Consider the following 27,402-nt stretch of genomic DNA (forward strand, 5'->3'; position numbering starts at 1 on the left):
TTACAACAGGCCAAACTTTTATTTTTGTCATTGAATTCCACAACATGTACAGCAGATTTGGTAATGTTCACATTTTAACATTTTGACACCATATTCCCTTATTATTATAACATTAGTTGTTGTATTCCCACAATAGAAGTACAAAGTAAAAATCTATGTAAACCAAGTCAACAGTACTTTGCAGAACAGTATTCGGTGGATGCACAATAAAAATAAAAACACAAAAAAAACTATGAAATAAATTCCAAAAACAAGCAACACTTTGGATCTTTTGAAAAATTGCAATACCTTCCTGACAGCGCAAACCTTATTGGATGCCTTGAAGGTTGCCTTCGTAGCAAAGCAATGGAATAAAAACATAATCTGAAATACTCTTATTGTACTCTTCTAAATTTACACTCATGTCAAATGTTTCTTTTTCTCACAAGCTTTGGTGACATCCAAGATCCTAACAACATCTCTCACTATAAATCCACAAATTTGACAAGAGGTTTTAAAACCACTAGTATATTTGTGTAAATGTTTTTTGTTGTTGTTGACAGTAACAGCTTGGCTTTATGTAACCTAACAAATCAGTTGAACATGGTTATTCCCTCTTTTTACATCTTTCCAGATTCAGTTCTATACTACCTAGGAATAGCAGCAAGGTAAAACTTACCCGACACCCTTGGTTTATTTGAGGGGGGGGGGTGTACCCGATACACTTTATATAGTAGACCTACTGTCAGCAAGCTCTACTGTTACAGATGCTGTTCAGTGGTACTGCATATTGCTTTTTATTAAAGGAAGTGACACATTCATTCACAAGCAGGCCTAGAACTAATGCAGATAAAATATGAGTTTCAGATTTTGTCCTTTTTTTGCAAACCTGGAGTCAATACAACACACAATCCACGCATGAAACATATGACTAAAATGCATTTACAGTTTGTTTCATAGAAATGAAGACGGCATCGGCGAGGAGGAGGACAGTTTACAGAGGGGGGTGGGGGTGTCTCTGGATACTACTGAGATGGCAGACTCACAGCCATAATATAGTAGAGCAAAATTATGTTGAAAATGTATGCTGGATTGCAATATGATCAAATATTGTTGTTATTGTATCTACAGTAGTATTATTCTAATATTATTGTTACACATTGTCATTATTGTCCCACATCAAAACTTTGGTATGACTCAGCGAAGTATACATTTGACAGTTTCATCAATTGAGGATGCTTGAATGACTGATCTATTTGTATGATTATTTCGCACTCATTCACTCTAGTAAAGACAGCCATTTATCAACAACATAGAAAAGTTCACTCGTAAACATCACAAAGGTCTTAAGGGTGGTTTCGATGGCTTGCAATGAGTAATAATATATTCTCTAATTTCAATGGAAACTTTCCTGGATTGAGACCTTGGACTGAATATCAATTCAAAGACCAGAGGCAAAAGGCCATTCAGGTTTTTCTTTCCTAAATTAAATGTTTGACTAAATTTGCGCTCAAACAGTCTCAAGGGTTAGCGTTTAATTTTACACATATTTTACTGCAAATTGTTCCAATCACATACACACTACAAACCCATAAACTCTTTGTTGCATAAGACTACGCTTGTGTGCATTAAAGGTAGACTCAGCAAAATGACATTGCCACGAGCAGCATCGCAGATATTGCGATGAGTGAGATGCAAGACTTCCCCCCCACACAGTATCTGCGCATGGGTTCGGGTCAAGCTGTTTGAGCATGGTAGGTACGGGACCAAAACAGCAGAAGTTTACCGTCGCTCTTTAATGCTCTTAGTTATTGTGGATATTGGCCCTGGTTTACTTGTGCACCTACGTCATATCTACCTTTAAGTACTTACAAGCTGTGGGACAAAAACAGCCGTTGCCAAAACTGAGCAAAACATATTTTTTTAACCTGTTATTGTACAGGACACAGTATGATTTCTATATTATTTAACCTCACTTGTGCAGTCTCTTGTATCCTATTTCAAGTCATAAGGAGCCAAGTATTGCCTCTGATATAACATGCACATTGTAATTCATTATTTCTCACAAAAATACAAAATAAGATCATTGAAATGGATGTAAAAGGTGAGCGATGCTGATATACTTCAGCTATGCTCTGGTTCCGTGGCTTCAGCCTCTTTCCATGCAAACTAGCATTAATCTTAACAGCTCTTAGTGAGTGTATTTGCAAGTACCTGAGAGCGGTAGTAGGAGCAAAGATGTTTTGTGTAAATGGGCATAGGGGGATGACAATGAGACTAATTAAACCATAAATAAATTGATTCAGAGAAAATCTACAACATTGACCTCTCATATCTTCATAGATTGTTTCTTTATGCTTTAAAAAAAAAAAAAAAAAAAATGTTCTAATGGATCCCTTAGATATTATATTATGCACATTATTTACATACACATTTAAACCAAACATATACAGTACCAGTAAAAAATGCCAAGAGTGTGCAAAGCTGTCATCAAGGTAAAAGGTGGCTACTTTTAAGAATCTCAAATATAAAATATATTTGGATTTGTTTAACACTTTTTTGGTTACTACATGATTCCATAGTTGTTATTTCATAGTTTTGAAGTCTTCACTGTTATTCTACAATGTAGAAAATAGTAAAAAATAAAGAAAAACCCTGGAATGAGTAGGTGTGTCCAAACTTTTGACTGGTACTGTATAAAGAATGTCTCTGTTTCTTTTTACCTCTCTATAATTTGTTTGTATTTTCCTTACTGTTTTTTTTATACGCGAAAAGCTTTACAAAGGAAAGTGGTACCAGTATACAAAACATAAGGTACATTAAAAAAATGGCTGATTGGACAAAAATTTGAGACAGGAAATTATGTTATACTAGTGACTGATGCAATCCAATATATGTTTTCTTGTATTTCACACAGACAGGGGACTTAGACATTATATTTGCACTCGGCTTGAATATCTCTGTTTCCAAAGTATTGACCTCTTTAACAACACATACTTTAATATGGAATTCCATCCGTCTCTAACAAAGGCTTTTATCAGAAAACCATTAGTCTGAGAAAATAAGGTAAACAATGATGAAGATTTGGGGCAGACTCTGAAAGGAGAATTTAAGACCAGTGAGGACCCGAGTAAAGGAAGCAGGTGTGAGGGGACCTGAGGATGAGTTGATGGTGTGTGTGGGGGGTTCGCTCAGCTTTAGCATGCACAGTCCTGTTGGGGGGGTGCGGGCTGCTCGGTGAGCTGGGGCCCCTGTTTAGCCCCTGTAACTGCCGGGTCAGCGGCATCCAAGCTCTCAGACATCTTTTCGCAGATTATGTCCACCAGCCGCTCGAACGTCTGTTTCACATTGATGTTATCTTTGGCACTGGCCTCAAAGAACTCGAACCCTGGAACATGGTGTTATAATGGTGTTGGATTTAAATGTTTACCAAACTAGCCATACGTGATCAGTAATCTTGCCCATTGGTTTCTGAAGCTATTGTGAGCAAACTTCGTGTTTTGTCATTCCTGTATGACATGATATTTGGTGGTAGCTGGGAGATCTGTGTTCAACAGCCAATTCGGCACAATTCTTTTTATGTTTGCTTATGATGCTGTTCTACCTCCTAATCGCATTTACTCTGGATAAGAACTTCTACCAAGCGATTGCAATCAAATTATACATGTTATTGTTGCTGACAACTCAGATGATAAAATCAAATCATCAGATAAGAAGTACCATTAACATCAGCAGTATCATTGAATTGTATAGCTCATGTAGTTATGGTGGGCACTGTGAGCTGGTGTTGTGTGACTTGAACTCACCCATGTGTTCAGAAAGCTGCCTGCCCCGGTCTCCTGCCACCACCCTTTCGTCCTCCATGTCACACTTGTTGCCTACTAGCAGGACCTGGGCGTTGTCCCACGAGTACGTCTTAATCTGGGTCGACCTATGGCAGCCATACAGAAAGGTTCAGTATTGGAAAAGATTACACACACACACACACATCCAGTGGTTTTGAGCAGGTGCTTGAGGTCAAAGAGACACAATGATGATCTGAGGATCGAAACATTGTTTCAATAAACCACTCTTACTAAGAACATAGGTTGTAGTGTGCAGTCTGCAGAGACATGGTCCACTGCAGAGCCATTGAAAGCTTAGGTGACATTTTCACTGCACTTATCCAACACTCAAGGGTCATCTAAAATGAGTTTGGAATAATGCAGCTTGCGATACGATTAACGTTTATTTGGGGTTATTATGAGTAATAGTATTTGGTTACACGCAAACTTCACCGGCCACATTATGTAAGCAAGCGTTGAAAATACATTTACACATACATGTTATTCAATCATTTTTTGGGATATCAGGAAGATACACACCCAAGTCCCCTCCTTATTGGATATCAGGAAGATACAAACCCAAGTCCCCTCCTTATTGGATATCAGGAAGATACAAACCCAAGTCCCCTCCTTATTGGATATCAGGAAGATACAAACCCAAGTCCCCTCCTTATTGGAAATCAGGAAGATACAAACCCAAGTGGACGCTTTTTGTCTGGGGATCAATCGTTGTAATTAGAGAAACACACAATTTTGTCTGACTCCGGTTCAAAATTATATACTGAACAAAAATATTAAACTAAACATGTAAAGTGTTGAACCTTCATTTCATTAACTGAAATATAACATCCCAGAAATGTTCCATACGCACAAAAAGCTTATTTACTTCTACTTTTGTGCACACATTGGTTTACATCCCTGTTAGTGAGCATTTCTTCTTTGCCACGATAATCCATCCACCTGACAGGGGTGGCATATCAAGAAGCTGATTTAACGGCATGATCATTACACAGGTACACCTTGAGCTAGGGACAATAAAATGCCACTCTAAAATATGCAGTTTTGTCACAACATAATGCCACAGATGTCTCAAGTTTTGAGGGAACGTGCAATTGGCATGTTGATTGCAGGAAAGTCCACCAGAGTTGTTGTCAGAACATTGAATGTTCATGTCACTACCATAAGCCACCTCCAATGTTGTTTTAGAGAATTTGGTAGAAGCGAGGTCCAACCAACAAGAGCGTACAGGTTGCAATGGTGGGTAGTGTATGGGGCTTTGGTGACAAAACGGATGGGGCACTGTGATAGACTGCATCCAGTTTGTTGAGTAGAGTGTTTGAGACTATTTTACCAGAGGAACCAGGTGTTGTCAACTATACAACTGCCCTTGCTTCATACTCATCGCCAAACCCACTGGTTACAGGTTATCTACAAGTCTCTGCTAGGTAAAGCCCCACCTTATCTCAGCTCACTGGTCACCATAGCAGCACCCACTTGTAGCACGCGCTCCAGCAGGCATATCTCACTGGTCACCCCCAAAGCCAATTGATCCTTTGGTCATCTTTCCTTCCAGTTCTCTGCTGACAATGACTGGAACGAACTGCAATCATCTCTGAAGCTGGAGACTCATATCTCCCTCACTAGCTTTAAGCACCAGCTGTCAGAGCAGCTCACATATAACCGCACCTGTACATAGCCCATCTGTAAACAGCCCATCTATCTACCTACCTACCTCATCCCCATATTGAATTTATTTATTTATTTTGCTCCTTTGCACCCCAGTATCTCTACTTACACAACTATACAGGTAACTGCCAAAATTAAGGAAACACCGACATAGAGTCTTAATTGGGCATTGGGCCACCACAAGCCAGAACAGCTTCAATACACCTTGGCATAGATTCTACAAGTGTCTGGAACTCTATTGGAGGGATGTGACACCATTCTTCCACAAGAAATTCCATCACTTGGTGGTTGATGGTGGTGAAAAACGCTGTCTCAAGAGCCACTCAAAACTCTCCCATAAGTGTTCAGTTGGGTTGAGATCTGGTGACTGAGACGGCCTAGACATATGGCTTACATATTGTTTTCATGCTCATCAAACTGTTCAGTGACCACTCGTGCACTGTGGATGGGGGCATTGTCATCCTATGAGGGCATAGCCATGGTAGCCAAAACAATGACCAAAATAATGACCTGCCCAGCATTTTTAAAAATGACCCTAAGCATGATGGGAGGTTAGTTGCTTTATTAACTCACGAACCACACCTGTGTGGGGCCCCTGGCTTTCAATATACTTTGTATCCCCCATTTACTCAAGTGTTTCCTTTATTTTGGTAGTTACCTGTACATATAGTATATGTGTCTCAAGTCCAATGGTCTTTATTTAGAAAAGGTCAACAAATTCTTATCACTTCGTAGGCCTTTCTGAAGAAAAGGTCAACAAACCTTTGGTGCCAATTGGACCTCCTACAGTCAGGCCTGTACTGTATCAAGGAACACTGGTCTGTGTTTGTCCACTGTTTTACTACTTTACTATTTGCCATATGGTCACATGACCACACCACATTCCTGAGCAATCACTTACCAGTCCTGCACAGCATTAAATGACTCCTCATTGGTGATGTCATACATGAGGATGAAGCCCATGGCACCCCGGTAGTAAGCCGTGGTGATAGTCCTGTATCTCTCCTGCCCTGCCGTATCCTAGAAATATGACACACACACACACATACACACGGAGGTTGCATGAAAACGAGCACCACAGCCAAATTGACATGCACCACAGTCAAATTGACATTGACAGCGATCGTCCCACGCACACCAATAACGACAGAACATTAAAACCCTCCGGTGATTTCAAGCAGTCTACCCGCATACTGCTTTTGCTGCCAACAGATGATGATGGGGTATCAGTAGCTTTTACAGCTCCTGACGCATTTCCACTGTGACTTGCCAAATTTCGCCTCCCTTCCTTGGTTGGCAAGCCGGGGGGTGGAGGGGGCAGATTGAGTTACGGCCTAAGCTCTAATGAATGCTCAGGGAATGAGGCCTCCCTGACAACCCAATACTGCATCTCTCTAAACTGTGGAGCGACATCAGCCCCAATCCCCATTACACACAACACTATGCTGGTCAGGCTTTATTTTAGGGTAGTAGTCAAATTGTTGCTTTTTGTATAATGTCTAGCATGCATAATGAATCCAAATACACATGTAAATACAGTGCCTTGCGAAAGTATTCGGCCCCCTTGAACTTTGCGACCTTTTGCCACATTTCAGGCTTCAAACATAAAGATATAAAACTGTATTTTTTTGTGAAGAATCAACAACAAGTGGGACACAATCATGAAGTGGAATGACATTTATTGGATATTTCAAACTTTTTTAACAAATCAAAAACTTAAAAATTGGGCGTGCAAAATTATTCAGCCCCCTTAAGTTAATACTTTGTAGCGCCACCTTTTGCTGCGATTACAGCTGTAAGTTGCTTGGGGTATGTCTCTATCAGTTTTGCACATCGAGAGACTGAATTTTTTTCCCATTCCTCCTTGCAAAACAGCTCGAGCTTAGTGAAGTTGGATGGAGAGCATTTGTGAACAGCAGTTTTCAGTTCTTTCCACAGATTCTCGATTGGATTCAGGTCTGGACTTTGACTTGGCCATTCTAACACCTGGATATGTTTATTTTTGAACCATTCCATTGTAGATTTTGCTTTATGTTTTGGATCATTGTCTTGTTGGAAGACAAATCTCAGTCCCAGTCTCAGGTCTTTTGCAGACTCCATCAGGTTTTCTTCCAGAATGGTCCTGTATTTGGCTCCATCCATCTTCCCATCAATTTTAACCATCTTCCCTGTCCCTGCTGAAGAAAAGCAGGCCCAAACCATGATGCTGCCACCACCATGTTTGACAGTGGGGATGGTGTGTTCAGGGTGATGAGCTGTGTTGCTTTTACGCCAAACATAACGTCTTGCATTGTTGCCAAAAAGTTCAATTTTGGTTTCATCTGACCAGAGCACCTTCTTCCACATGTTTGGTGTGTCTCCCAGGTGGGCAAACTTTAAACAACACTTTTTATGGATATCTTTAAGAAATGGCTTTCTTCTTGCCACTCTTCCATAAAGGCCAGATTTGTGCAATATACGACTGATTGTTGTCCTATGGACAGAGTCTCCCACCTCAGCTGTAGATCTCTGCAGTTCATCCAGAGTGATCATGGGCCTCTTGGCTGCATCTCTGATCAGTCTTCTCCTTGTATGAGCTGAAAGTTTAGAGGGACGGCCAGATCTTGGTAGATTTGCAGTGGTCTGATACTCCTTCCATTTCAATATTATCGCTTGCACAGTGCTCCTTGGGATGTTTAAAGCTTGGGAAATCTTTTTGTATCCAAATCCGGCTTTAAACTTCTTCACAACAGTATCTCGGACCTGCCTGGTGTGTTCCTTGTTCTTCATGATGCTCTCTGCGCTTTTAACGGACCTCTGAGACTATCACAGTGCAGGTGCATTTATACGGAGACTTGATTACACACAGGTGGATTGTATTTATCATCATTAGTCATTTAGGTCAACATTGGATCATTCAGAGATCCTCACTGAACTTCTGGAGAGAGTTTGCTGCACTGAAAGTAAAGGGGCTGAATAATTTTGCACGCCCAATTTTTCAGTTTTCGACTTGTTAAAAAAGTTTGAAATATCCAATAAATGTCGTTCCACTTCATGATTGTGTCCCACTTGTTGTTGATTCTTCACAAAAAAATACAGTTTTATATCTTTATGTTTGAAGCCTGAAATGTGGCAAAAGGTCGCAAAGTTCAAGGGGGCCGAATACTTTCGCAAAATGTGGTGTGTAACAAATGTGCTTTATGTTTTAGGTCATATTTGAATTATCAGCATTCACAGCTTTTTCAATTTTACTACACTTGAGTGCATGCGAAGCTGACTGTATGCTGTACTGGGAGGTGGGGGATGGGGAGCAGTGTGTGTATAGGTGGTGGTGGTGGTGGTCGGGGGGGGTTTAGTCATTGCCCTGGGAAAAGGCTGACCACAGACCAAGCCTTTCCTCAACACACATACACGTATCCTCTTTCACCAGCCCCCAGTGTTTAATGCACAATATGGATGTCCAGTAGAGACTGCAGTGCCCCACTGCACAAACTGGTTGAATCAACATTGATTCAACATACTTTGTCAACGTATTGTGATGTGGAATCTATGTGGGAAATACATTGGATTTGAAAAAAAGGGATCAACATAAACTGTTGTTTTGAGGGTGAAATGTCAACCACAGCTATGTCACCATGGTAACCACATTTCAACATAAACCTTCTAGAAAATATGTTGAATTTGTACCTTTAAAAATGTCAGCTTTTCAACATTATATCCACTATCAGAATTTGTTTTTTAATAGTCTGGGCATCACCTCCTACTGGAGAATTGATCTATCGACAGCTACCCTTTAGTCTTCCATCCAAGGTTTTAACCAAGGCCCAGCCCTGCTTAGCTATGATATTTGTCATTGATTATTAACAATGTGCTATCATGAGAATGATTGTCGAGAGGGCCCCACTTAAAAATGAAATAGATTCACTATTAAAGTCATTCCAAAGGGTAGGTTTAACTTAGCAAATTAAACGTGACCATACTTTATCAATCATCAATGATGCTATTTAGGACTATATAGCATTTGCAAAGTCATCAACAGCAACTGTTTGAGTTCAACCCAGAATTCAACTAAAAATAGAATACAATAGGCCAAATATCAACATTTGAAGGAGAAGTATTATCTACTTGGATAGTTCCACCTTTGCCACTGACTTAGTCTGGCTTTAATTCACATCTCCATCTCAAACAAAAATCATAGTTAAATAAAATTAATCAATCAAATCAAACTTTATTTAAAGTTTGATTTGATTTTTAACACATCAATTATTAATTTGTAGACAAACTGGAATTAAAGCCAGACTAAGTCAGTGTTACAGATGGAACTATCCAAACAGAAGATAAATATTCTTAAAATGTTGATATCTGGTTGCATTGACAACTAAACACAATTCCTATGTGGCCCAGCTGGTGGAACATTGCAATTGTAATGCCAGGGTTATGGGTTCGATTCCCATGTGGGACTAGTATTAAAATGTATGCCGTCACTCTGGATAAGGGTGTCCGCTAAATGTAACTCAATATTACTTTTGAAATACAATAAATAACTTATTAACATGTCTACATGTTAACCAAAAAAAAAGTAGATACATCTCTTTTATATGTTGATATTTGGTTGCATTGTCAACCAAACACAATTCAACACACACCTAAAGTTAAAGGAGATATGTGAAATATTTGTGAATTTTAATTTCATTGGAATCATAGTGTTGCACAATGTTTTAAAAAATAACGATTTTGGGCCCAGACGAAGCCTTCCTATTGGTCAACAAAAGCCAGACTGGCTCGATGTCAAATTGGCAGGCTGCACCCCCCTCTCTTCCATTAACGTCTCTCAGAGACGTGGTTAGCATCTCACAAGCAGAATCATCAATGGCAGAAATCTCCTTGCCATTACCTGGTTGTTAAAATTCTATAATGTTGGCCTCCCGAGAGGTGCAGCGGTCTAAGGCACTACAGATCCGGGTTTGATCCCAGGAGACACATGAGGCGGTGCACAACTGGCCCAGCATCGTCTGGGTTAGGGGAGGGTTTGGTATTTTATCAGGATCCCCATTAGCTGTTGCAAAAGTAGCAGCTACTATTCCTGGAGTCTGCACAAAACATGACATAATACATAACATTAATAGACAAGAACAGCTCAAGGACAGAACTACATTTATTTTGGCCGGCTGGGTTGTCCTTGTCCCATCGCTCTCTAGCGACTCCTTGTGGCGGTCTGGCGCATGCACACTAACTTTGGTTGCCAGCTGTACGGCGTTTCCTCCTACACATTGGTGCGGCTGGCTTCCGGGTTAAGTGGGCAGTGTGTCAAGAAGCAGTGCGGCTGGGCGGGGTTGTGTTTCAGAGGACGCATGGCTCTTGACCTTCGCCGCTCCCGAGTCCGTAAGGGTGTTGCAGTGATGGGACAAAACTGTGACTACCAATTGGATGTCACGAAAAAGGGGTAAAAAGTACAAAAGTAATAATAAAATTTAAAGATTCTGTTCATGTGACAAAACAAGCAATTTATAGTGTAAAGAATAATTTCACCATCTAAAGCGCTGTGAAATATATTTTCAATTACAAAAAAGATCGTACTTTCAGCTGTTTGAAAGTGATGTACAAAACCGAAAGTAAAGAGACACAGAAATGCAGCATCACATTCGTGGAAACCAAGACTGTTCTCAGGGCAGGTCTGGTTTTATCTAGATACTGTATGTTCAAGTCGCGTCTGGGATAATTTTTGCATTTAATTATCCTAACATGCCACGTTAATGATCCTAACCTGCTACAAAAAGTTGCTTTTGCTAGTCAAAACTGGCAGACCTGCCATGAGATTAGTCTTAGTTTCCACTAATGCCATACAGCCACAGAAACCACCATGCCATTACCTGGTTGCTAAAATTAAATTGTTCACCTAATTTCATTTTATGTGACAATACAAGCAATTCATAGTAAACAGAATCATTGCACCATCTAAATCGCTGTGAAATATCTTGTTTTCAGCTGTTTAAAGCTGGTGGACAAAACTGAAAGTGAAATGCTCAAGCGTGAGTGGTTTCCACTAGATTCCACAGACACAAAGTCTCCAACATGTTGCAGGGAAATGGGATGTAGAGGAGGAAGTAGAGTTGTTTGTATTCAACCTAAGTGTTGTTGCAATTCACCTAGCTTCCACATGTGTGTACGTAGCACCTTTAAGGCTATCATACAAACTAATGTTACATTCAACCTAAATTGACTAACATATCCATGGACACATTTTGAGGTTACTGTAACTATGCATTCCTTCTTATGTAATCATATAAAGCGTGCTTGTTCAAGATAGCATGCATAGTTTATCGCAGGTCTACCTATTGCTATAATAATCTACGCAGAATCTCGAACGGCATTAATCACTTGCACTATGTACTTTTAATGTAATCTCAACTGCAGTCCAGGTCATTTGGTTCTGCTATTAGATGAATCACAATGATCACATTAATCTGTTGTATAAATAAACAAAATATCTGACATTGTATTCCCATTTGAACTTTGCTGTGCTTTTAAATGGTTGAAAGCCCAGTGATAAACATTTGGGTGAGAACTAAACCAAAAATCTGAAATTGTTTTCCAATTGGAATTTGGTTGTTTTTTTAGATGGTTGAAAGTGTAGTGATAACACATTGGAAGTTCAACTAACTTTAGGCTGTGTTTTTGAGCGCGTGAATACAGGGACAGAATTCTTCGTTACAGGGACATATCAACCATATGAAAGGGTCTCCAAATCTCACCCAGATCTGTAACTTGATCCTCTTGTCGTTCCTGTAGATGGTCTTCACCTTGAAGTCGATGCCCACCGTGCTGACGAAGGCGGGCGTAAAAGAGTCGTCGGCGTAGCGGAACAGGAAGCTGGTCTTGCCCACGCTGCTGTTTCCAATGATGAGGATCTTGAACATGTAGTCAAAGTTCTGGTCTGAGGACTCCTTCTGTCCATAGCTAGCTGTAGCTGAAGCCATCTGAAAGATTAGAGAGAGAGAGAGAGTTTGTCAGCCGACTGAAAATATCCCTTGTATTTGGAAGTATCATGGAAAGAGTTCCAATACTGATTCTTGGCGGATCACAGGGCAGTACTATTATTACATTGTGTTTCTATAAATGGCCTCCAACACTTCAGAAATACCTACTTCAACGGTAAAGCCTAGGATAAGCAGTGGAGGCCATGTTCTAAGTACAGACAAAACTAGACAGAACCCAAAGTGCCAAATATCCACACAGGGCCTGCAACCCCTTGTCAAACACACCTAGTACAAAAGGTGAGCAACCTCATCCATCACAGTGCAGTTCATCAGTGTTCACCAAGGCCAAGTAGTGGTAGTACTCAATATAAGACACTAAGTTCTGAAACATCGATATACCAGAGGCACAAGAAGACAAGGCATTGCATCAAGAGACATTTAAAATCGGTTCCCTTCAGCGTGACAAGATATCAGTGGGCGAGGAAATAGTCCCCTGACGGCTTCTCTTGCAACTGACAGGAATCAAAGCTTTTCGCACAAAGTGGAAAATTCTGAACCGCCTGATACTTACAACACTTCTTTAATTATGGGTTGCTGGTTTTACAGACCAATCATTCTGTCTCTCAAAAGATGTGAGCCATTGTGTACATATTTAGTCAGCTCTCAACAGTGCATTCTTGAAAGATAGAGCAGCCTACGCCACATGCCACAAAAAGGACTTCAAGTGGATTGCTCGTCCTCTCAGGACATCTGCCCCCGTGATAGAACAGTATAGTTGTGTTGTAAAGTGATTGATCGCATTTGCAGGGATCATGTTGAACTTGTGGCGGGAATCGTATCTATTCTTTAGGGCAACACTGACTTCACTTCAGCCCATCAGGATTCAAGGTCTCTTAAGGCTCCATCTATAGCACAAACATGTGCTTTTTGGTCTTAATTTAAGGTTTGAATTCAGCATTATTGTTAAGGCTAGGGTTAAGGTTAGGGTTAGGTTTAAAATCAGATTTTATGACTTTGTGGCTGTGCCAGCTAGTGACCACTCTGCAGAGATGCCTCCAGAACTAGATTCATGATGAAAAACGCTAACCTGTGTGGAGTACATAGTGCATCTTTGACCTTAGTGCAACTGTACCCATAGCGCTGTTCATAGATTTTCAACACAGGACTCTGGCAAAGAGTAGAGAAGGAAGTGCAAATAAGGTCAATAGAAAAAGCATGCCAGAAATTGATATGCAACCGGATCAATACTGCAAACTCTAAATATATTCTAAATAAGTCTTGACAAAATAAACTGACAAAACAGACTATGCATCCTTCAATATAATACATCACAAATGTCCAGAACCTGAATCATACAGGTTCTGGTTTAGGTGTATTCATGACATGTCAAAATATCAGAGTGAAATTCAAAGTATTTTCTAACGTGTCTGCTTCTAGTCATGATGACTAAGATTTCTCTAAGCTTCCTCTGATGATAGATAGTCATATGACTCTGCCTTACTTGCTGTCCAGTGCTACTAGAAAAATACAGTTTGTCTCAAAGAACACTCTTAGCTTTGAACACTCAGGTTATGAGTGAAATAAGCTTGCTTGTGGGCCTGATAATTAATGTCCCCAATATTCAAAGCCATGTTATTTTGGCTATTGTTTCTGAAGAACATCATTTAGATGATAGGCCTAGACCTACCAGTACATAATTGCTAGACCTTACAAAGAGCTTATAGAGTGGTGAGAAGGAGTTTACTGTGCCCGGAAGCGAATTCACCATTCATTCTCTGTATTATGGGTTCACTCAAACATCATTTTAATCTTTGCTTTACTGTGAAAAGTTACAGCTGATTTTGGGATTGTATATCGATTCTCTCTCCTTAAATATAAACCATCTGATTTATTTGTTTCAGTCTTTGAATTGTTTAACTTTTCGCAAACAGCTCCTGATAATATCAGGGCATAAGAACTCTAATCTGTCTCCTGCATTAGCCTAGTGTGCCCAGCTGGCGCACATGCGCACAAGGCCCAAGCTCATTTTCCCCCGATTTTCCCTGGCTAAACTAAATTCAGTAAAAAAAGAAACGGCCCTTTTACAGGACCCTGACTTTCAAAGATAATTCATAAAAATGCAAATAACTTCACAGATCTTCATTGTAAAGGGTTTAAACACTGTTTGCCTTGCTTGTTCAATGAACCATAAACAATTAATGAACATGCACCCGTGGAACGGTCATTAAGACACTAACAGCTTACAGAAGGTAGGCAATTAAGGTCACAGTTATCAAAACTTAGGACACTAAAGAGGCCTTTCTACTGACTCTGAAAAACACCAAAAGAAAGATGCCCAGGGTCCCTGCTCATCTGCGTGAACGTGCCTTAGGCATGCTGCAAGGAGGCATGAGGACTGCAGATCTGGCTAGGACAATAAATTACAATGTCCGTACTGTGAGATGCCTAAGATAGCGCTACAGGGTGACAGGACGGACAGCTGATCGTCCTCGCAGTGGCAGACCACGTGTAACAACACCTGCACAGGATCGGTACATCCAAACATCACACCTGCGGGACAGGTACAGGATGGCAACAACACCTGCCCGAGTTACACCAGGAACGCACAATCCCTCCATCAGTGCTCAGACTGTGCGCAATAGGCTGAGAGAGGCTGGACTGAGGGCTTGTAGGCCTGTTGTAAGGCAGGTCCTCACCAGACATCACTGGCAACAACGTCGCCTATGGGCACAAACCCACCGTTGCTGGACCAGACAGGACTGGCAAAAAGTGCTCTTCACTGACGAGTCGCGGTTTTGTCTCACCAGGGATGACAGTCGGATTCGCATTTATCGTCGAAGGAATGAGTGTCACACCGAGGCCTGTACCCCGGAGCGGCATCGATTTGGAGGTGGAGGGTCCGTTATAGTCTGGGGCGGTGTGTCACAGCATCATCGGAATGAGCTTGTTGTTATTGCAGGCAATCTCAACGCTGTGCGTTACAGGGAAGACATCCTCCTCCCTCATGTGGTACCCTTACTTCAGGCTCATCCTGACATGATCCTCCAGCATGACAGTGCCACCAGCCATACTGCTTGTTCTGTGCGTGATTTCCTGCAAGACAGGAATGTCAGTGTTCTACCATGGCCAGCGAAGAGCCCGGATCTCAATCCCATTGAGCACGTCTGGGACCTGTTGGATCGGAGAGTGAGGGCTAGAGCCATTCCCCCCAGAAATGTCCAGGAACTTGCAGGTGCCTTGGTGGAAGAGTGGTGTAACATCTCACAGCAATAACTGGCAAATCTGGTGCAGTCCATGAGGAGGAGATGCACTGCAGTACTTAATGCAGCTGGTGGCCACACCAGATACTAACTGTTACTTTTGATTTTGACCCCCCCCCCCCCCCCCCCTTTGTTCAGGAACACATTATTCCAGTTCTGTTAGTCACATGTCTGTGGAACTTGTTCAGTTTTTGTCTCATTTGTTGAATCTTGTTATGTTCATACAAGTATTTACACATGTGAAGTTTGCTGAAAATAAACGCAGTTGACAGTGAGAGGATGTTTCTTTTTTTGCAGAGTTTAGATGGCTAACTGAAGTAAGCTAGTTTTCGTCCTCATTGCCAAACTTCATAAATACTGCACCCTCAACTTCAAAACTCCTTTGCTAGTTATGCAATCATGTAACTAAGACATTTTCTGGAAAGAAACTTCCATTTTGTTTTATTATTTTGTTGAATGGTCATGACTGGTTTGAGATATCTGCCTTATGACGACAGTGGTGAAGGATATCATTGCTACTTAATGGGGATCCAACTTCAGTTTTGAGATCCACTGGCGTCATTAGCGTAGAGTTATAGCTGGATGTTTCGACTACTCTTAGAACTGTGACAACAGGCAACCTCGATGGAATATGTAGTCATTTTGCCAATACAGCTGGATATGTACACAAAATAGCAACTCAAGAAAATATGATACAATGAATGGCTAAATTACTTCTGGACACTTAAGGGTCCGCAGAGCTCCTCCTCCCACTTACTATTGGAAACCCAATCATCGTTATTGACACCTCCCTTTCAAGAGATTTGTGCAATTTATCTAAATCTTATAAAAAAAATGCATTCTATTCAACTATTGACCGAAATATGCTTCTTGCAATGTAATGACAGGACTTGATGGTCCCTAGACTCCTTATGTCTTTCTAACGACACAAGTCTGGCTGGCCAGGTGAACTAATCCCACAACTTGGGCAAAGAAAGATGACATGAGTCTTAACTAGAGGTCGATCGATTATGATTTTTCAACGCCGATAACGATTATTGGAGGACCAAAAAAAGCCGATACCAATTAATCGGACAATTTTTTTTGTTTTTTTTTGTAATAATGACAATTACAACAATACTGAATGAACACTTTTATTTTTATTTAATATAATGGCTCAAATAAATAATGAAACATGTTCAATTTGGTTTAAATAATGCAAAAACAAAGTGTTGGAGAAGAAAGTAAAAGTGCAGTATGTGCCGTGTAAAAAAAAGCTAATGTTTAAGTTCCTTGCTCAGAACATGAGAACATATGAAAGCTGGTGGTTCCTTTTAACATGAGTCTTCAATATTCCCAGGTAAGAAGTTTTAGGTTGCAGTTATTATAGGAATTATAGGACAATTTCTCTCTATACCATTTGTATTTCATATACCTTTGACTATTGGATGTTCTTATAGGCACTTTAGTATTGCCAGTGTAACAGTATAGCTTCCGTCCCTCTCCTCGCCCCTGCCTGGGCTCGAACCAGGAACACATCGACAACAGCCACCCTCGAAGCATCGTTACCCATCGCTCCACCAAAGCCGCGGCCCTTGCAGAGCAAGGGGAACAACTACTTCAAGGTCTCAGAGCAAGTTACGTCACCGATTGAAATGCTATTAGCGTGCACCCTGCTAACTAGCTAGCCATTTCACATCGGTAACCCCAGCCTAATCTCGGGAGTTGATAAGCTTGAAGTCATAAACAGCTCAATGCTTGAAGCACAGCTAAGAGCTGCTGGCAAACACACGAAAGTGATGTTTGAATGAATACTTACGAGCCTGCTGCTGCCTACCACTGCACAGAACGCAAGAGAAGTGACACAATTTCCCTAGTTAAAAGAGATTCATGTTAGCCGGCAATATTACAGTAACTAAATATGCAGGTTTAAAAATATATACTTGTGTATTGATTTTAAGAAAGGCGTTGATGTTTTTGGTTAGGTACACATTGGTGCAACGACAGTGCTTTTTTCCGCGAATGCGCTTGTTAAATAACCGTTTGGCGAAGTAGGCTATGATTCAATGATAAATTAACAGGCACCGCATCGATTATATGCAACGCAGGACAAGCTAGATAAACTACTAATATCATCAACCATGTGTTGTTAACTAGTGATTATGTTAAGATTGATTGTTTTTTTTATAAGATATGTTTAATGCTAGCTAGCACCTTACTTTGGCTCCTTGCTACACTCGCATAATAGGTAGTCAGCCTGCCACGCAGTCTCCTTGTGGAGTGCAATGTAATTGGCTATGATCGGTGTCCAAAAATGCTGATTACTGATTGTTATGAAAACTTGAAATCGGCCCTAATTAATCAGCCATTCCGATTAATCGGTCAACCTCTAGTCTTGACCATATGTTAAACGAGAGATGAAGACTCAAAATAATTCCAATCAATGTGATTTACCATAAACTTTTCAACCTCTCCCAACTGAGGAAAGTATCTGTGGCATCAACCTGTGCGTCTGTGGCATCAACCTGTGCATCTGTGGCATCAACCTGTGAATCTGTGGCATCAACCTGTGAATCTGTGGCATCAACCTGTGAATCTGTGGCATCAACCTGTGAATCTGTGGCACCAACCGGTGAATCTGTTGCACCAACCGGTGAATCTGTTGCACCAACCTGTGAATCTGTGGCACCAACCTGTGAAACTGTAGCACCAACCTACTGTAGCACCAACCTGTGAATCTGTGGCACCAACCTGTGAACCTGTGGCATAAACATGTGTTGGCTCTTCTTTTCAGCCTAAAGAGATTGACACCTTAACAACAGATGTGTGATGTCAGCCGGTCCTAAACTGTGTTGGTGCACTATGAGTCAGACAGTTTTGATCAGTCTTTTGAATGGGTTCCCACTGGCATCTTGTTAATCCTGTTTTAGTCCAGGATGATCCCAGAAAGCCTGAGAGTCAGACCTGATCCAAACACCCTGGTATTAGGCAAGCTAATGAGAAAGACAATGATAGTCTGCCAATGGAGCTGAAGTATACCTCAGCTTAATCTGGCTCATATAAAACAAAACCAACATTTTGTTAAAGCAAATTGGGCAGCGCTATACATTACATAGGCATTATTCCAGGGTAACTACAAGGGAATAACTTTAGTGAGTTAGTCAAGTTAAGTCCAGGCTGTTACCTAGCTAGTAATTATTATCTTACAAGACAATACAAAAATGCTATTGAAATGTGCCATAACTTAATAGCATATTACTATGTAATTACTACGGTTATTTATTGAAGTGAGATACTTGAATTTATATTCCCAGCTAAGCAGTCTGAAGAAGCCATTGTGCTTCTTCATAAAACATTTTATTTTCCAAACCCATATCAAACATTTACATTTAAGCAGACGCTCTTATCCAGATGGACTTACAGGAGCAATTTGGGTTAAGTGCCTTGCTCAAGGTTACATTAGTGTACGTTTCACCTCATTGGCTCAGGGATTCAAACCAGCAACCTTTCAGTTACTTGCCCAACGCTCTGAACCGCTAGGCTACATGCCAACCCCAGGTAACACAAGTTCATGAAAGATATAAAGAGTTGCTTGGGTGATCTAATTAGGAACACATTGTAGCTATCCTCTTTCGTCAAATGAAGTGGCCGACAGTATTAATTCAAGAGCAAAGATTAAATTTACTTAGCGAATTTGAATTTCTCGTCTAGACATCACAGAACTGAATGTACTGAGGCACTAAAAGGCCCTCTACAGTAAAGTAACTTTGCCCAGTAAAATAAACATCTGTCAACACATTGCTAAAACTGAGAAATTATACTCCACAGCAGACACACCCATTTCCAAGACAACTCCCTGCATTCTCTTTCAAGGATAGGTTGAATTCATTTAACAAAAAGTGATGATTCATTACTTGGGTAGTGGCAAAACATAAAAGGGAAATAAACGTTTTTGACAGTTTGACAATTGACAGTGGACCGAATTGGACTGAATCAAATCACATGAAAATTCATAGTGAGACATTAACCAAAGAACTGTAAGGTACCAAAACATCCAGAAGGTTGCCTAATACGGCATTTTCCCCCATCCAATCACATTTTCCATTTTCTAAGAAGACAAATGCAGATCAGAAGGAGCTAAATATAGAATTTCCTCCCTCTTTATAGAGCAGAAGATGCCATGAACCTGCTAGTATCACAATGGAAGCCTGCAATTAAGAGAGTGGAGTTTTTGTTTTCATAGTATGGGGGGGAAACAAAAAGTGCCCTGTAATCTAATATAATATTGTAGGGCAGGCAATAGCAGCCCTTATTTAACCATTAAACATTAATACTTTTTCTGTGATGCATTTCCCCCAGAGAATCCAGCAATAACATTGGAGTATGATCTCTTTCAAGTATATTTAAGGTAAATGCACACACACACATTTAGACGATGTCTGTATATAGTATTGCCATGGGACTCAATCGATCATATTTGCAACAATATAGTCCTTCTGAAACATTGAATAGGCCAGCCACATCCTATCTGTGATTAAATTGGTTTAGTAGGCCAAGTAGCTTAAGGGACAGTTTGAAATGTATTGACCACAAATAACAAATGTGGCAACCCTTTGTTTGTAAACGTGGATATCTACTTTGCCACTTCAGCATGCTTTTGTGGCACAGTTGATGCCACGCTGGGCTACGGACCAGAAGGTTGAGCGTTCGACCGACCACCATGAATGAACTCACTTTCCCTGCCTGTTTCATTAGTCCTACACTATGATCAGAGTTGGCTGCAGACAATGATCAGCTAGGAGGAAATCTGATTTTGATTTTGATGCCATATTTATAATTATATCAAATGTGCATTCGGAAAGTATTCAGACCGTTTGTCTTTTTCCACATTTTGTTAAGTTACCGCATTATTCTAAAATGCATTAAAATCCTCAGCAATCTACCCCATAATGACAAAGTGAAATCATCCTTGAGACGTTTCTACAACTTGACTGGAGTCTATCTGGAGTCTGTGGTAAATGAAATTGATTGGACATGATTTGGAAAGGCACACATCTGTCTATATAATGTCCCACAGTTGACAGTGCATGTCACAGCAAAAACCAAGCCATGAGGTCGAAGGAATTGTTTGTAGAGCTCCGCGAAAGGATTGTGACGAGGCACAGATCTGGGGAAGGGTAACAAAAAAATATTGCAATATAATTGCAGCATTGAAGGTCATTCATTAAATTAAATCATTCTTAAAATGTAAGAATTTTGGAACCACCAAGACTCTTCCTAGAGCTGGCCGCCCAGCCAAACTGAACAATCGGGGGAGAAGCGTATTGGTCAGGGAGGTGACCAACAACCCGAAGGTTATTCTGACAGAGCTCTAGAGTTCCTCTGTGGAGATGGGAGAACATTCCAGAAGGACAACCATCAATCAGGCCTTTATGGTAGAGTGGCCAGACAGAAACCACACCTCAGGAAAAGGCACATGAGAGCCCACTTGGAGTTTGCCAAAAGGCACCTAATGACTCTCAGACCATGAGAAACAAGATTCTCTGGTCTGATGAAACCAAGATTAAACTCTATGGCCTGAATGCCAAGCGTCACATCTAGAGAAAACCTGGCACCATCCCTACGGTGAAGCATGGTGGTGGCAGCATCATGCTGTGGGGATGCTTTTCAGCAGCAGGGACTGGGAGAATAGTCAGGTGAGGCAAAGATGAATGGAGCAAAGTACAGAGAGATGCTTGATGAAAACCTGCTCCAGAGCGCTCAGGACCTCAGACTCGGGTGAATGTTCACCTTCCAACAGGACAACAACCCTAAGCACACAGCCAGGACATGCAGTAGTGGCTTCGGGACAAGTCTCACAATGTCCTTGAGTGGCCCTGCCAGAGCCCGGACTTGAACCCGATCGAACATCTCTGGAGAGACCTGAAAAAGCTGTGCAGCCATGCTTCCCATCCAACCTTATAGAGCTTGAGAGGATCTGTAGAGAAGAATGGGAGAAACTCCCCAAATACAGGTGTACCAAGATTGTAGCTTCATACCCAAGAAGACTCGAGGCTGTAATAGCTGTCAAAGGTGCTTCAACAAAGTACTCAGTTAAGGGTCTGAATATTTTTTACATTTGCTAAAATAAACAAAAAAACGTTTTTGCTTTGTCATTATGGATTATTGTGTGTAGATTGATAAGGGAAATACTATTTAATCAATTTTAGAATAGGCTGTAACATAACAAAATGTGGAAAAAGTCAAGGGTTCTGAATACTTCCAAAGGCACTGTATGTAAAAGCTTTTCCGCCAACAGGTTTCTGTGCCAATACACCGCACAACTAATAAACAAAGCATGCCGACTTTGTGCGCTTCAATATCATGCCTTGTGTTTTAACGCCACAATAAATACATCACAAAATACATCCCTCCCGACCTTGTAGGCCTACCCAGTATTGAAGGCTTGGCTTGACCATCCCTGAATGTCATTAAACTTTTTGGTGTTTTTTAACAGATGTCTCTTTCCATTCATCAAATGGCAGCTGCACAGTATGGATAGATTGATTTTATGTCAATAGAAAAAAATACATATATACAGAGCACAAAGAATTTTTTACAAGTGACGAGGATTGCACAATATAGTCAGGGACTTATTTTCATTGTGGTCCCTATTTCTTTCATAAATACATACAATTAAATACACTGACTGACCAGGTGAATCCAGGTGGAAGCTATGATCCCTTATTGATGTCACTTGTTAAATCCATTTAAATCAGTGTAGATAAAGGGGAGGTTAAAGAAAGATTTTTAAGCCTTGAGACATGGATTGTGTATGTGTGACATTCAGAAGGTGAATGGGCAAGACAAGATATTTAAGTGCCTTTGAACAGGGTATGGTAGTAGGTGCCAGGCGCACCAGTATGTGTCAAGAATTGCAAGGCTGCTGTTTTGTTTTTATCCTCAACAATTTCCAATGTGTTTCAAGAATGGTCCACTTCCCAAGGACATCCAGCCAACTTGACACAACTATGGGAAGCATTGGAGTCAACATGGGCCAGCATCCCTGTGAAATGCTTTATATTTAAAACAGTGAATATTAGTCTCTCGTGCTGTGGCAGCAGGGTAGCCTAGTGGTTAGAACGTTGGACTTGTAAACCGAAAGGTTGGAAGTTCAAATCCCTGAGCTGACAAGGTACAAGTCTGTCATTCTGGCCCTGTACAGGCAGTTAACCCACTGTTCCTAGGCTGTCATTGAAAATAATTTTAGGTCAGTTAAGATCACCACTTTATTTTTAAGAATGTGAAATATCAGAATAATAGTAGAGAGAATGATTTATTTCAGCTTTTATTTCTTTCATCACATTCCCAGTGGGTCAGAAGTTTACATACACTCAATTCGTATTTGGGAGCATTGCCTTTAAATTGTTTAATTGGCTCATTCCTCCTGACAGAGCTGGTGTAACTGAGTCAGGTTTGTAGGCCTCCTTGCTCGCACACACTTTTTCAGTTCTGCCTACAAATTTTCTATAGGCTTGAGGTCAGGGCTTTGTGATGGCCACTCCAATACCTTGACTTTGTTGTCCTTAAGCCATTTTGCCACAACAGTGTAAATACACTTGGGGTCATTGTCCATTTGGAAGACCCATTTGCGACCAAGCTTTAACTTCCTGACTGGTGTCTGGAGATGTTGCTTCAATATATCCACATAATTTTCCGCCTCATGATGCCATCTATTTTGTGAAGTGCACCAGTCACTCCTGCAGCAAAGCACCGCCAAACTTACCGCCAAACTTAACGATGGTCATTATGGCCATTATGACAGTTCTGTTTTTGTTTCATCAGACCAGAGGACATTTCTCCAAAAAGTATGATCCTTGTCCCCATGTGCAGTTGCAAAGTCTGGCTTTTTTATGGCGGTTTTGGTGCAGTGGCTTATTCCTTGCTGAGTGGCCTTTCGGGTTATGTCGATATTGGACTCATTTTACTGTGGATATAGATATTTTTGTGCCTGTTTCCTCCAGCATCTTCACAAGGTCCGTTGCTGTTGTTCTGGGATTGATTTGCACTTTTCGCACCAAAGTACGTTCATCTCTAGGAGACAGAACGCGTCTCCTTCATGAGCGGTATGACGGCTGCATGGTCCCATGGTGTTTATACTTGCATACTATTGTCTGTACAGATGAACGGGGTACCTTCAGGCGTTTGGAAATTCCTCCCAAGGATATACAAGACTGAGGTCTTGGCTGATTTCATTTGATTTTCCCATGATGTCAAGAAAAGAGTCACTGGGTTTGAAGGTAGCCCTTGAAATACATCCATAGGAACACCTCCAATTGACTCAAATGATGTCAATTAGAATATCAGAAGCTTCTAAAGCCATGACATCATTTTCTGGAACTTTCCAAGCTGTTTAAAGGCACACTGAACATAGTGTATGTAAACTTCTGACCCACTGGAATTGTGATACAGTGAATTATAAGTTAAATAATCTGTCTGTAAGCAATTGTTGGAAAAATGACTTGTGTCATGCACAAAATAGATGTCCCAACCGACTTGCCAAAACTATAGTTTGTTAACAACAAATTTGTGGAGTGATTGAAAAACAAGTTTTAATGACTTCAACCTAAGTGTATGTAAACTTCCGACTTTAACTGTACCTGGGGGCTGAGTCCGTGAGAATTCTGTCATCCAGACCAAGTTTAATTAATACAACTCTTTTTTCCACAGATAGCTAACTTAGCTGCTTAAAATGCTCGACCTCCAGATGAGTAGGAGGGAGGAGTTTAAGTATAATTCTTACAAGCTTGTTTTGGCTTGTCTGTACCTTATTCTTTAGACATTTGGGGCTGCTGGTGAACCATGTATTGCAGGCATAATCAAAGTGACACCAGACTAGCGCACTTGCCAGACTCTTTAGGGTGTCAATAGCTAGGTTTCCATCCAATTGGCGACAGATTTTCATGTAAATATTCCAAAATCTGAATAAAAACAATATGCACATTTTCCCATCAGAGTTGTGTTTCCATCAAATGTACTTGTTGCGGATAAAAGTTTGCGTAAATACGTAGTGCACATTAAAATAACTTTTGCAGTTACATTCCCATGTACCAAATAAAAGATACAAGTTGAATGGGTTTCCATTGCAGTCAAGGCCTACTGCTGGTTTTGTCACAAAAAAAATATTGCATAGGTATTGTGAATATACCCACTCTGGTATTGGCACGTGCACTCTAGCCAGCAGCTCGCAGATACAGTGTGGGTATAGCCTACATGATGAGATTATTATGGACAAAAGTGAGAGATTATTGTTATTTGTCAAACAGCAGCCAAGCATCGATCATCATGTCACCAGAACAAGACCCTCGATCTTTATTGAAAGGAGCATCAAGCTCCTCACTCCGCACTTTCACCACCCTGTGAAGTTTATCGTAATTTAATAAACTGCATGCTTTCCCATGATGTGACATTTTTTTATCCGACATGTACTTTACTCGCATGAAAAGGTTGGGTGGAAACCTGGTTAATGTCAAGCCATTTTGATGATGCTGGAATTATATTTTGAACGGAAGTGTGCATGCCTACGGGAGATTTTTGAAGAAGCCTAATAAGATTAAAACATTGTGAATGGTTGCGTTTATGTCACATATAAAAGGTAATACATTTTAAAAGTTAAATAACAAATATTTAGGCTATATTGAGGTTCTAGGTGTGTGAGGAATAGCCACTTGGATTAGAGAGGAGGCAGAGCGTGCACTAAGCTTTCCTGAATAACTAGGCCTGCCGGAAGCATATGTGGGCACATTATTATAGTACGATTTGGGAGAATGATGATCTGCAACAGACAGCGCATCTCAGTATAGGTAAAAAGACAGCCAGAATGGCCTGCTACTGTGCCTTTCTAGACTTTATAAAATATCTAGAGTGGACCCACAACTGATCCAAATGGAATGAAACATTCAAATCACAGGGCTTTTGCGCTGTTATTCAAATTAGATTTTCACTGCAGCCTAGAGTAGAATTTAGTACTCATTTGAAAACAATAATGAAATTATTCATTGCGTTGTGGTGTTGTTGGCTAGTCTAGGTAGGATAATAGTTTTTTCCCTAAACATGTTCAATAGGGGAGCTTTTTGAGTGTCTCGGTGTCTTCAGTGTTCATTCATGCGCAATGACGCAACTGGCCTCTCCACTGCCTATCAGCTATTCCTATTTGTTCTTGTGGATTCATATTGAAAATTGATCCAGCCTATTTTGGACCACCCCCCACCCCAGTAAATTTCGAACTGTCCTAACCCCCTACAATTTCCTTTATAGCATAGAATATATACTTTCTTGCATTCAAATTATGATTATTTCAAATGGTCCCAATCTAACATGCAAAAATGCTCAAGTAGCTTTTTTAAAATGAGTATTTATTATTAGTTATCCAATTTAACATAGCCTGCTTTGCTATTTTGACCATTAATATAACGATGTATAACTACCTAAAATGAGAAAATGTGGGTGAGTGTCCTAAAACTGTGCGGTGTAAACTATCCTGAGATTACAATCAGTAGGTAACTAGAGTCCCCTACCCCTGCTTGCTGATGTGGTCCCATTCAGACACACAGCATTACGATTCTCTGTGATAGGTTTTGTGCTGTCAAAGCAGTGGTTTTATGAAGACATCGAGGATTTAAATAGCCTACAGAACAGTGTAAAGTCAATCAGCCTTTACGAGCATGTTCGTTCCCTTGTCTTTGAGAGCACAGAGCGACCCGTGCACCTATCTACAGCGCATTGGATTTCCATATGGCAGGCCTGATATTAATTCACGACAATTATACATTGCTTAATTGATTTAAGAATTATCTCGCACTACAAATGAAGGATACACATGCGGTATCGCGAACCAGATAGGCTACTGTAACCGATGAGCTATTTTAGGAATTTCGACAGGTCATTCTTCTCCCGCTGATGCTGTGGTTATTCGAGGCTTGACATGTCATACATTACGGCATAATTGTAACCAACCCCATATGAAATACTATATTTACGAGCTACTGCACTTACATGTATCTGTAAAAAGCAAGCATCGAATGTCAAATGATGGTTATTGTTTCTCCTTTATTCTATTTTGTTGGCGCATAGAAACTTCTAAACAAATGTAACTCTACACCAGCTATGGTATAGTGTAAATGAAGAATATAATAATTATATCCTTACCTTTAAGTGTATTTTCTGCTCCTATTACGCAACACACCACCGCGTCAAGCACCTGCAGAAACACTAACGTCATATGACTGACAGTTGACTACTGAGGTGGGCGGGCCCTCAATGTTGGTGGGGTTTGATTGATATTTCAAGCCACTAATCCTGGACCACGTACACTGAAACGTCCTAAAATATTCAAGATGCGTTAAACCTATCCCTATTTATTATTTATCCTTCTAGCTCGTGCTTCTTTATAATTTATTACAAAAGAGTGTCAGGAAATTATTAATCGAATGACCATACATAGCCCTGCTCTTCAACATCAGTTGATAATAATAATAATTATCTTATCTTTCAATCTTTCAGTTTCTTTAAATAATGATGTCCCTGGTGTAAATAATTATTAGATCTAGTTTGGGACTTATTATTACTTATCATTTACTTGAATCATGTAGAGTCTACCACAGATTGCAATAATTAATTGTAGCCTACACTGTTTATTTCATTTGAATGGATATGGTGATGAGGGGGAGGACGATAGGC

General features: G+C 40.5%; 1 protein-coding gene across 1 annotated transcript; it reads right to left on the reverse strand.

Annotated features, from left to right (window-relative positions):
* LOC110524141 (ras-related protein Rab-3A) lies at positions 1 to 26,964 on the reverse strand. The gene is made up of 5 exons (XM_021603504.3): positions 26,872 to 26,964; positions 12,221 to 12,445; positions 6,391 to 6,509; positions 3,786 to 3,910; positions 1 to 3,367 (listed from the first exon to the last, which is right to left on the reverse strand). Exons 2-5 carry the CDS (start codon positions 12,443 to 12,445, stop codon positions 3,177 to 3,179), a joined length of 660 nt encoding a protein of 219 aa, XP_021459179.2. The 5' UTR covers positions 26,872 to 26,964; the 3' UTR covers positions 1 to 3,176.
* Positions 26,965 to 27,402: the final 438 nt, after the last annotated feature.

The sequence above is a fragment of the Oncorhynchus mykiss genome, chromosome 5, assembly GCF_057628025.1.
Source record: "Oncorhynchus mykiss isolate SJ-2025 chromosome 5, ASM5762802v1, whole genome shotgun sequence".
NCBI lineage: Eukaryota > Metazoa > Chordata > Actinopteri > Salmoniformes > Salmonidae > Oncorhynchus > Oncorhynchus mykiss.